The sequence below is a fragment of the Momordica charantia genome (assembly GCF_013281855.1).
Source record: "Momordica charantia cultivar OHB3-1 chromosome 5 unlocalized genomic scaffold, Mcharantia_2.0 BLBB01000005.1, whole genome shotgun sequence".
NCBI classification, from domain to species: Eukaryota; Viridiplantae; Streptophyta; class Magnoliopsida; order Cucurbitales; family Cucurbitaceae; genus Momordica; species Momordica charantia.
In genome coordinates this window covers 447,769-459,668 of record NW_028275163.1, presented here as the reverse complement: position 1 = coordinate 459,668, position 11,900 = coordinate 447,769, and the positions used below count along the sequence as shown (strand labels likewise).

Below are 11,900 nucleotides of genomic sequence, written 5' to 3'. Positions count from 1 at the left end.
TTACGCCGCCTCAGATTAATAATTTTTTTTATTGAAAATAAAATGTGAGAAAAGTGGAAATAGAAAGTGATCCACTATTCTTTGGGCCCTAAAATTGGTGGCGTGTCATAAGTTGTGAATCCGAGGTTCAAAATGGGCCGACTGATGAGTGACGCCAGAGGATGTTTTAGCCTTCACCCTCAGGGCATTGTCGGACACTTCCTTTACTATGTCATTTTCTTGGTCGTTGGATGTCCCAAAATCGCATTGTTCCTCCAAATAAATATAATAAATAAATATTCGTAATTACTAGTTCTTTCTCTTTTTTTACACTTCCAAAATATGATATTTTTACCCTGATTTGATTTATTATTATATCCAATTTTCAGTTATTTTTATAACTCTATCCAATTCATTTACATAAAGTTGTTTTCTCTTTTATGAAAACCACTCAAGCAAATACTAATGATCAAAGCAAACTTTTATTCTTTTTCTCATTCAACTTATTTATAGTGATTTTTTCACATCATATTTAGTAAATTTCGAGATATAAATAAGGAAATTTAAAAAGTTAGGGGGAAAAATCCTATTTACGTGTTTGGTTTTTTCTTCTTTCATTAGGTCAAAATTAAAATTATATAATTTAAATTCTCAACTATTACGGTTTAGGTAATGTATGGAAATATGAGAAATTTTTCATTAGAGGACAATTTAGATAATAAAAAAGCACGAAGGGGCATTTGTGGAAATATCAGATTTCCCAAACTAGTAAATGCTGGGCCGATTCTGGGCCATCAGGAGAACGCAAAGCCCTTTAAATGGTCCCGGTCGTGGGCCACATTATTTTGAGCCCATTAGGGCCCATTAGAAGATGTTACTGTTCCAAATTAGCTGCAGACAGAAAGTAAAAAATCATATAAACTAGCAATGTGAAAGGGATACCAAGAATTTGTCTCGAAAAACCGAACCCATTTGAATATGGGTCTCATTGATAATCACTCCATAATTACGTAATAATGCAATACAAATCGTATGAGTTACTGCTTATTTAAAAGATTCTTGGTCCTTTTTCTAAATATGAACTTGTTAATGTGAACTCAACCAAATGGGTGGAATTAACAAAAATAGTGCGTAAAGAGGGAAGCCAAAAACAGAACAGAGGTGTTTCTTTTATTGCAAGGAGATCACGTGACTGTCACTTTCCAAAGTGATTTTAGGAAAAACAATATTATATATAGAAAATAGAAAATAAAGCTTGTATATGAGGCTTTAGGCATGCAGTTGCAGGCTACTGTGTGGGAAAGAAAAAAATATCTCAAAAAATCTGAAAAAGAGACATTTATGGCCTATGGGATGATAAAATCTCCCACAAAGCTTATCAAATTTGAGCGGGAAATGTCCATTACTTTTCTTTAATTTACAAATTAGCTTATTTCGTCATTAAAAAAAATTAAATATCTGTTCAATGCAGGGACCTTGTTCTTCTACCTAGACTCCAGAGGAACTGAGATAAGAATAATACGATGGGTTGTACTGTACATCATATAATCACATTACGACAGTAACAGAGCCTAAAAAACAAAGCCCATTGTGCAAAATGAGAAACAAATCTGCAGATGATATGAAGATGAAGAGAAAACAAAGGTTAAAAACATTGAGGGCAATTAGCAATCAATGTTGATTTCATCATCACCAATTAATGAATATTTCCAGAAATGAGAATGCAAAACAGCAGGTGAAGGTGAAGGGGCAGTTTCTTTCTAGTAATAACAACGACAATAATAATACGGAATTGATATTCTGTGAAAATAGTTAGCTCTGAGAAAGGCAACAAAATTACACAGAGCTAATTAAAACATTTGAATTTCCCACTGGAACACCAAATTTAAAACCATATCCCTCCCTTATTATTCCATGGCTGTACAGAAAAAGTGAAGTGGTGATCAGCGATATTCATGGCCGAGGCGAAGCTCCAAATCGAGTTCTTCGTTTTTCCAGACGCCCCTGGTTTGATCAATTTGCAGGGTGAGATTGGCCCCGAGAAGATCTTCATTGGCGCCCTGCGATCTGTGGCGGTGGATTGGGTAATTGGCCGCCGCCGTGGTGTCGAAATACATGCGGTAGTTATAGTTATTGTGGTAATTGGGCGGCGGAGGGTAATAGGAGGCGGCGGGGTGGGGCGAAATGGGTGGGAAAATTTGGTCGTGCGAGTGGGAAGAGGAGGAAGGAATTAAATTACGTTGCTTGGCTTTGGCGCGGTCCTTGCGGTGGATGTTCATGTGGCCGCCCAGGGCCTGGGCGTTGGTGAACCCGCGCTTGCAAAACGTGCACTCGTAGGGACGTTTTGTGGGGTCATCAGTTTCGTCTTTGGGGACTTGATCCTGTGGCACATATTCGTCGCTCGAACTGTCCCAACTCCCCTGTTTTCCAAAATCCATGCGCTACCCAAAGACAAAGACAGAGACAAAATTTTGGGTTTTTGTTTGGGGCTAGAGAAGGAGGGCGCTGGAAAGTGGAGTTCTTATACAGAGACCAAAAAGTAGGAGCCCGGACAGAGACAAACACAAAACATCTGCCTTTTCCATTGTGGCATTTATGGATGTTTGTGAGTGAGACTTACATGGGATTGAGAGAAAATAAAAAGACGAATTTGGTCAGCCGGCTGAGAGGGAGAAGGAGGGGGGGAGAGGGGTAAAAAGTGGAGACATTATTAAACATTGAAGTCTTGAAGAAGAACATATGATATAGCGAAGGGAAGAATAAATGAGGGATTGGAAAAAATGTGAAGGGGAACGTGGGCCTATGGGTGATGCTATTTTGGGGCGGAGAGGTGGGGATGGCGCAGTGAGGGTCACGAGAGATGCCCCTTCTAAGCACCCAATCGTCTCTCCAGTCCTTCATCTTTTACATGTGATTATAATACTCGCAATTAAGGCCATACCACTTCCCTCCACCCCCGTCCACATCTCTCTTCCCATTTTTCTCTCTTGGAGTTCATTTAATTGGATTGGGGTTGCTGCATTTATGTGTAATGGGTGTTATTGGTTGGACTTTGGACGACTCATCTCATTCTTCAAAGGAAATCATACGACCAAAAAAAAATTAAAAATAATTCTTTATACTCACTACATATTCTATGCTACACTTGCATGCCAAATGCCCCCTATACATCTATATAAGTCATAAACTCTTCAACGTCTAATTAATAATAGTTAATACTACTTTTAAATCGAATGGTTAGATAAGTTGCATGCCAATTTGAAAAACTTTGTACAACATAGTACTAGTTACCTTAGTCCGTTGTGAAATGTCAGGTATTTTATTTAATTTTGACCATTTAAATTAGTTGATGGTAGACATAGGAAATTAGAAGGGAGAATTTAATGTTACAAAGGGGAGCTAGGTAGGTTCCATCAATGTCTTAGATGAAGGGTGGGGCCCACCGTGGGGGAGCAGTTTAAAAGAGAATAAGATGATTGTAACTTACCTATTATTTAATTATGGAAAATCTCCACCTTACCATATGTCTTCTTGCGTGGCAGTTTATGTTTTATGTTTTATTTTATTTTTATCCGGATCCTACTTTTCCATTATATTTTTATATATTTTCTTCCCATTTTAGACGGCTAAGACGCGTCTGGACTGCAACTTTAATGGACTTAAAATGGATAAATCTGACTTCCTGCTCCCACATTTTCATACTACAATACAAACTCCCTCCTCCGTATTTGGAAACCACCTTTAACACATACCCTATTTTTGTACAAATTTGTATTCTTTTTTTTTTCTTTTTATTTTGGCTACTCGTATAAATGTTTTTAAATTTAAAATCATCACTAGAGTTGTTAATTGTTATCGAATTATCCAATTTCTTATCGCAACTGTCTTGGGCTTGTTTGAAACAAAAGATATGGACCCATGGCCCAAAACTATTCCGATCCATTGGGCTTTCAAATGGGTTCTATTGCCTGACCGGTTAAACCGGTGAGCACTTCAGAGTGGGGTAGTACCGGAAATACACTACTTTTTTTCTTTTTCTTTTTAATTTTAATAGTTACACAATTATGATTTATGCGTCTAACGGAATTTCCGGTTCTAATTTGAGCAACAAGTATGAATCTACCGAGCTTTGGCCAACACATTCGTTTAATGCTATAATCTCAAAAAGGACAAAGAATATATAATTACTTTATCTTTTCCAACTACCCATACAAAAATTTAAAGCAGAGTTATTTCTAGGTTACATATTCCATTTTAACATAAACATGGTACCTTAAAACATCATTATTTTCCGTTAAAAGATTGAAGACTTTTAATTCTTATCCTCGTATTTATAATGTTATATTCTAAAAAAAAGTTGTTGATATTAGATGAGAATATTATATTTGACTCCCAAGTTCACATTTGACTTTTAAGTTTTAAGTTTATTGAACTTTTGTCCACGTTCGAATCTTTCATATATTTTTGAAGGATTTTTTTTTAATCTATGATACAAAAATGATATATGTGTGATATATTTTATATTAAATATGGCAACAATTTTGTACTCAATCATAATAAAGAGAGAATGAAAATAGGCATTTTGGGTGGTGATGTGTTTTTCCTTCATGGCATCTCTCCTCCACTAATCACTTTCACGAAAATACACATTTGGACACTCCCTCACACCTTTCCTTCCCTTTTGTCCATTCCTCCACTTGTCTCTCATCTTTTCACCCATTCTCCCATATCTACTCATTATTATTTTTCTCTTTTTAATTATATGCTTTCTTATTTTTGGCATACCCCATATATACTTAATTATCATCCTACTTTTCAACTCAAAACCATACACCAATTGTTTTTCAAACCTAGCTACCCCCTATATATCCTATGTCATTTCTTACTTGTTTTTGTGTGTTCTATTGAGTATTATGCAGATATTGATTCATTTCATTTTGGTTTCATGAGATCATGTCTATGCCTCTACTCTATGTGCTTTCTTAAGTTTAAATATAATATTTATGTTTTAGTCATTTCCCGACTTTCACGCTTCTTCTATTATTTTTTTTCAAATTTGGTTCTTATACATTGATCATATGCCTGTCCCTAATTTTATATGATGATGTACTCCTAACTATCAATTTTCTCCCACGAAAGAATTATTGAGCTTTCATTCAAACAATTTGAATTAAGTCTTAAAACAATAATTAAATTAAAATTATTGATGCAAGATTCTATCGAGCTATCGAAGGTCGACCACGTGGCAACAAGGGTGAGTTAGCGAGGTGTGAACTTGAGCAATAGAAACCTGTAAAAGGAACAAACACTCTGATGCTCAAATTAGAACGGACGAGAGCTATGGTAAGTCGTTCTCAAAACAAAATTGCGTACTTGAGTGGAGAGGTAGAGTGTCCCCTTTATAATTAGTGAACTGGAGAGGGGGACAAAGACATTGGAATGGTCCCGACTGGCGGTTATAGTTGTTGGGCCCCCAGGTGGTTGTTGGGTCTGAGGTCGGAGTCCTCGCATCGATTTGAAGAGAACTTAAATGATTCTCTGATTGAGTTCTAGTCTCTAGCTCGGTCTCCTCTATTGGCTTAGTTGAACGGATCCGACGATATCGAACTGACTTGATTGGTCCACATATCATGTTGTATTTTTCCCTCCAACATAAGTCCCCTCTCTGGCACGTTCAAGTTGCAACCTGGCGGAGAATACGAATGAAGTGAAATTCTTCATTAATCGAGTTGCAGTACATCGAGCTGAGCTACAAATTCAATCGTTTTGATCGTCCTATATATAGGATCAAAAATTCAATTGAAGTCATCCATGTATCATCTAACGAACGGCCTAGATCACATCTCAGATCGACGGTTCGCTATTCAAGTGTGCCGCCCAGTCAGGGCGAGGTTCCAACTTCTGTCATTCTTTATTAATTGGGAAGAACTCGCAAGCGTTTATGTCCCACTTATAATAATTTAAATTCTCACTCGATGGACCTTTCCCTTGAAGGAGGAGTTTTTTGAATCGTTTCTTATTAATAATAGAGCTCATTTGATGGATATATAGCCGATTATGTTACATCACTTTGACATTACATAAAATTATTTGATAAAAAGAAAAATCATAACCCTCAGTATAAAAATATAATATATGAACAGTATGTATTTTCCTAAAATAAATATAAATGTGGCTAGATTTGAATTGATGATGACGTAAATGAAGGAGAATAATTTGTGGAAGCAGTGTGGCAGAAGGTGGTTTCTATTCCCAGTTGTGGTGCATTTACTTCATTCACTTTATAAATGGGGGACGAAGATCAAACCCAATACCCAACTAAACAACTTCATTTATTGCCCTTTTGCTATTTCAACTGAATAGTTTTATTCATCATCATCCACATACTTCCAACCCTAAAACTTTCTCATTTCAAATCATTATTAGACGATGTAATAGGCGTTTACAAACCTACGCTTTTGAGAACAAGAGCTTGTTGAAAGCCCTAATGAAAACCATGAAACAAAGCTTGAAAATATCAAAGTTTAATTTGAGAGAGAGAGAGAGAGAGAGAGAGAGAGAGAGAATTAAAATTGAAAGAGGGTGGCACAGTTGGTCTGAAATAGTTTGGGCAGAGGAGAGCATTTTGATCCAAATAAGGAAACCCATCATGGCATTTGACGCCCAGACATTGTCGGGAACATGCAAAACCCTTCTCTTCTCTCTCTCAGATTTTTGGGAAAAAGCATCCGCCATGCCCAATTATCATTCCTTTTGGTAACTCTCTTCCTAACTTCACTTCCATGCAATCTCACACATCAATCAATCTCTCTTTTCTCCTCACCAAAATTTGTTTTTTTTTTTAGTGTCATTTGTTTACTACTAAACAGTCCCATAACATTGCAACAAATTAAAAGTTTAAACCTTTCACGTTATGTTTTAGGGCCTAGGTCTGTTTGGAAATGGTTTTAGAAGGATTGATTTTAGTAAAAGAAATTTAGTGATAATTCATTTTCTAGCTAGTAGTGATTTTTAGATAATTATTTCAATGTTTAGTTACACTTTTCCTAGTGCTTTTAATTCAAAAGTGATTTTGAATGATTATTATTTGAAGTTTGATAAAAGTTTTAGAGGTAAAAAAGTTAGGGATGAACAAAACTATCAGAGGGTGAAGACAAAAATTAGAAATAAACTGAGATTATAACTAAAAATTTTGAGAGAGATTACAAAAATTTTAGAGAAAAAAATTAGAGAGAATAAATAAAATTAAAGATAAAGAAGGCTAGAGAATGACAAAAATTTAAAAATAAAAAGAAAATTCTAAAATTTAGGTACAATAGAATGATAAATTTGAGAAATGGTAGTTGACTTATAAATGAATTGTGTTTGATGGAGAATCACTTAAAATGATTTTGGTTTTTCCCCAAAATCACTTGAGATTATTGCCGAGCATGTCATCAATTTTAAAATGGTAGTGGTTTTAACATCAGTAAAAGTGAGTCCAATTATGCTAAAATCACTCTCAAACATATCCTTCATCGATACTTTCAACAAAATGGATCGTGTGTGGAGTCATCATCTCCTTATAATTAGTAATTAGAATTATATTCAATTGCATTCTCATTTTCTTGGAACTAAATGAACAAAACTACAGACAAAGTTTGATAAGAAAAGATGTCAAATCCTTCAAATCAGACAGGAAAATAAAAAGATAAAATTACAAATAAAGAACATACAAATAGTGAAAGAGATACAAACAATAATGTCATTTAGGACACTACAAAAAAAATAACATACGATGGATATTCATCTTCCAATTAATCCAACACAACATAGAGCATACGAGAGAGGATTTGAAGATGAAGAACATGTTCTACAAGGCCCTAAGCTGAATACCCTAATCGAAGCTCCAAATCAATGTCCTTATTAGTACCAATTTCAATGATTTTCTCACCCTTGTTCCAACGATCTCCACAGCAATGGCCTCTCTCAAACACATTAGGTTTCGCAATCTCCGCCTTGGAAGTCTTCAAATCCGAAACTCCCCGATCCAGCGGACAACCGAACACAATGTTATCGTTGCCCCCGGCAGCCCATTTGTTAGTTTCCGAAGAAGTGGGGAGATTAGGGTTAGGGTTAGGGTTAGGGCTAGCGCTAGAGTTGTGAAGATTTAGGTTAAGATTTGTGAAGTGAGGATGATGATGAGTAGTATTAGGGGGAGGGGGAGAGTACTGCCTGAGCATGGCTCTATCTCTTCTATGAACATTCATATGGCCGCCCAAAGCTTGAGCCGATCTAAATTCCCTTTTGCAGAAGCTGCAGGTGTAACTTCTGGGAGGCCATGAAATCCCATTTAAGAAATCCTCCGCCTCCTCCACCGCCCTCATCCCCAACTTGTTGTTTCTGTGGCTCGTGTTAACTCTTTGGCATCTAAAGCTGGGCCGCAAACAGTTCCTCTGATCCATGGACGATGATGCTGCACACCCAAAACAAAGCAAAAACAAAAAAGATGCTTTTTTTTACCTCTGATTACTACAGCAAAAACAGTCAAAACTAAAACCCACCCGAGAAAACAACTGATGCACTTTAATGAAGGGGGGATTTGAAAGAGAGAAGTGGAGTTGGGGGGGGGGGGGGTAAATAAAGGTAGGGAAGAGGCTGACAAATAGACAGAGGAAAGAAGAAGAAGAAGAAGAAGAAGAAGAAGAAGAAGAAGAAGAAGAAGAAGAAGAAGAAGAGGGAAGGCAATGGTTGGGTTATGGTTATGGTTAGGAGATGTTATTTTTGGGAACCTCGGCCTGCCAGAGTAATGGCCTTTCCCATTTATGGCATTGTGAGTTTATGATGTTACTCTTTTATCATACCTTCTCTTAAATTTATATAACACTGTTCTGGTGTTGTTTTGTTTTGTGTGTCATCACTTCATGCTCTGCTACTCAACTTCTCCTTTCTCTCTCTCTCTTGTTTGGACTTTGGACTCCACTGTTATTATTATGTTCAATCACCCTTTCTGTTTTATGTAATTAAAGGTGATCAGATGAGATGAGAGAGAGGTACATAACCTTATACCTTAAATTAGATTTATAGTTTTGATAATTATTTTACGGTTAAATTACAAGTTTGATTCTTAGGGTTATGTTTATTCTTGTCCTTGAACTTTGGGTTACATGTCAATAATAATAGGTGACATATTATATTCGAACCTTAAATTTACAGGAAGTCTAGTAAACACTATATATATATAAGTTCAAATTTCATACCTATTTGTTGTACTAAAAAAAATCTTGTTTTAAATAGTTTTTAAAATCTATATTCTTTTAGAAAATGTCATCCTATCATAGATACTATAAGAACTCAGAATTGAGAAAGAATTAGAAATGACTTATAAGTCATGATTGACAAAAGAAAATTTATATTCTTGAGACGAAAGTATTATATGCGGTTGTTTTTTTTACTTGAACAAGATGGGGATTCAAATTTCTGACTTTTTTTATTAAAGATATATTTATAGAAAATTAATGAATTGAACTATATTCATGTTGTCAAATTATTATATAGTTTTTTTTTAACAAAATTATTATATAGGTTAGTATTTATGTATATAGTCAGGACATTTGAGAGCTATTTTGCACATAGGAAAATAGGGGAAAAAATAGATGGATAAATACCATTTGGGCCGAAAATGGTCAACATGGGCCACTCATACAGCCCGCTGTGCTTGATAGTCCTTTCTGGCGTGTTGGGTAAGTGGGCTATTTTATGTTCTGAATATTTCCCCAAATTCGAAAATTGATCATGTATTTCTTTTTCTCTTTCAAAAACACAATTGTATATAAAAAACAAATAAATATATATTTCAACCATAACAAATTTCAACCTCTAGTTTTGTGGTAAATGCTTAACCAAGCTATCCTACAATATAACATTTTTCATGCTCTTTATCTTAAATTCAAATAATTTTAAAGTTTTAACAAGTAGATGTGATTAGAAATACATTTTTAAATGAAAAGTCGTATATTCAAAATTTCATCCTTATATGCAGTTGTCCTAAAAAATTTCATTAAAATGAGATTTAAATTTAAATATTTATATTTCAAAAACAGAAACTAGTGATGAGAAAAATTATGAAACAAAACTTAAAATACTTATAAAGGACTCGTTTCCAATAAGTTTCAGCTATAGAATTGCACACGTTGAAATAAAAAAATAAATTACCCGTTGATTGATGTCATAATTTCAAATTACATGCCATAAAAGCTGGAGGAACGGATCAGTTATCAATGGCGGTTGCAGCTCCATTATATGCAGGAGAAATCTGAAGCCTTAGAAATTCCAACTCCATCTCCAATTCGAAGTTCCTGTTCCTCTCATTCTCCAATTCCTGGGTCATCTTCTCAATCAGCCTCACCATTTGCTCCTCCCTGTTCATCTCCCCATTTTTCTCCCCCTCCAAAAACTCTATCAAATTCCCAACCGTCCGCCGCTGCTCGTCTAAGCTCCTCTTCAACGCCATCAATCCCCCCACTATCGCCTCCTTGTCCACTATTTCTTCCTCCCCTCCACCGCCGCCGCCGCTTCTCCGGTCTCCGTCGTTCCCCGTTTGGCTCGGCGAACTCAGCCCCGAACAGCACTCGCTCGAATCCCCCGAACCCTTCTCGTCGATGACCGATTCGCCGCCGAATCGAACCTGTTTTACAATCGAACACTCATCCTCCTCGCAATTTTCACCTGGGAAAACCGGGTCCAGTTCCAGCCCGTCCTCGTTAAAATTCCACCCGCTGATCCTCCTCTGTTTGATAATCTCCTCCTCCAATTCCCCTTCCTCGCCCTCATCGCCGTCGATTTTCACCGACGGCAAGTGCTGCAGTTTCCCCAATTTGAACCTCTCTTCAACACTCGGCAAACCCTGCAGCACAGTTCTGACCAGAACATCGGGGCCCTTGCAATTCCTGAAGAACGAATGCTTCAGCAATTTCTGGGCGCAGGGCCTCTTGGACGGCTCCTGATCGAGGCAAGACGCGACCAACTCCTTAAACCCTTTGGAGAATTTGTTCTTGCTGTTGCGGCCGTTGTCGTAGTCGGAGAATCGAAAGCGCCGCGTGATTTTGAGAAGCAGAGACTTGGAGGGCGGGAGATGAGACAGGGGAGGGCGTCCATCGGCCAATTCCAACGCCGTGATCCCAAATGACCATATATCCGCCTTCAAACTATACCCATTATGCGAGTGGATCACCTCCGGCGCCATCCAGTACGGCGTTCCGGCGACGTCCGTTAGCTTCATCATCGACGCCGACAGCGAAGAAGTCGACAACCCCTGTTTCGCATTGGCCTCGAAAATCGAAGTGGAAACTCCGAAATCCGCGAGCTTAACGGACCCGTTTGAGTCCATCAGAATGTTGCCGGCTTTAATGTCGCGGTGGAGGTGGCCTTGGTCGTGGAGATAAGCCAGGGCGCTCAGAATTTCCCGGAGTACGACGGCGATGCAGGGCTCCGGCAAACCGTCGGGAAACGATGACGTAATGATGGACTGCAGAGACCCGGCGGACATAAACGGCATGACGACCCAGAGCCGACGATCGACGGTGAAAGAACAGTGGGCGTTGAGAATATTGGGGTGAGAGAGAAGCGACAGAATTTGGGCTTCCCTTCGGATATCGTCAAAATCGGCCCGCGATCGGTCGAGGTCGATGGATTTGATAGCCACCACCGCGGAGTTCATGGGAATGCAGATGGCTTTGTACACGACGGCGCTCACGCCGACCCCAATTTCGTCGATGATTCTGTAAGAGCTTGAATCGAGAGGGAATTGGGGCCTTTTGGGTTCTTCTTGATCATTCATGATGACCTCACCGGACTGAATTTGAATTTTGGCGACAAGGATTCATACGAAGATGGGAATGGGGTGTGGATTTTATTGGAGTGTGGCTATGGCCAAAGGCTGA

General features: G+C 37.8%; 3 protein-coding genes across 4 annotated transcripts; all 3 read right to left on the bottom strand.

Annotated features, from left to right (window-relative positions):
* Positions 1 to 1,715: 1,715 nt before the first annotated feature.
* Positions 1,716 to 2,885, bottom strand: LOC111019412 (C2H2 and C2HC zinc fingers superfamily protein). Its single transcript, XM_022295792.2, has one exon. It carries the CDS (start codon positions 2,415 to 2,417, stop codon positions 1,923 to 1,925), a length of 495 nt encoding a protein of 164 aa, XP_022151484.2. The 5' UTR covers positions 2,418 to 2,885; the 3' UTR covers positions 1,716 to 1,922.
* A 4,956-nt stretch (positions 2,886 to 7,841) lies between these two features.
* LOC111013782 (uncharacterized) lies at positions 7,842 to 8,423 on the bottom strand. The gene has a single exon (XM_022288307.2). The coding sequence runs from the start codon at positions 8,421 to 8,423 to the stop codon at positions 7,842 to 7,844; it is 582 nt and encodes a 193-aa protein (XP_022143999.2).
* LOC148211112 (Protein kinase superfamily protein) lies at positions 8,294 to 11,833 on the bottom strand. Of its 2 annotated transcripts, XM_088123832.1 has the most exons (3): positions 10,174 to 11,822; positions 9,627 to 9,722; positions 8,424 to 8,968 (listed from the first exon to the last, which is right to left on the bottom strand). In XM_088123832.1, the coding sequence occupies exon 1, from the start codon at positions 11,795 to 11,797 to the stop codon at positions 10,229 to 10,231; it is 1,569 nt and encodes a 522-aa protein (XP_087979958.1). In that variant the 5' UTR covers positions 11,798 to 11,822; the 3' UTR covers positions 8,424 to 8,968; positions 9,627 to 9,722; positions 10,174 to 10,228. The 2 variants fall into 2 exon arrangements, with proteins under 2 accessions (XP_087979959.1, XP_087979958.1); XM_088123833.1 differs by lacking the exon at positions 9,627 to 9,722 and having other exon boundaries at positions 8,294 to 8,434; positions 10,174 to 11,833.
* Between the last annotated feature and the right edge of the window lie 67 nt (positions 11,834 to 11,900).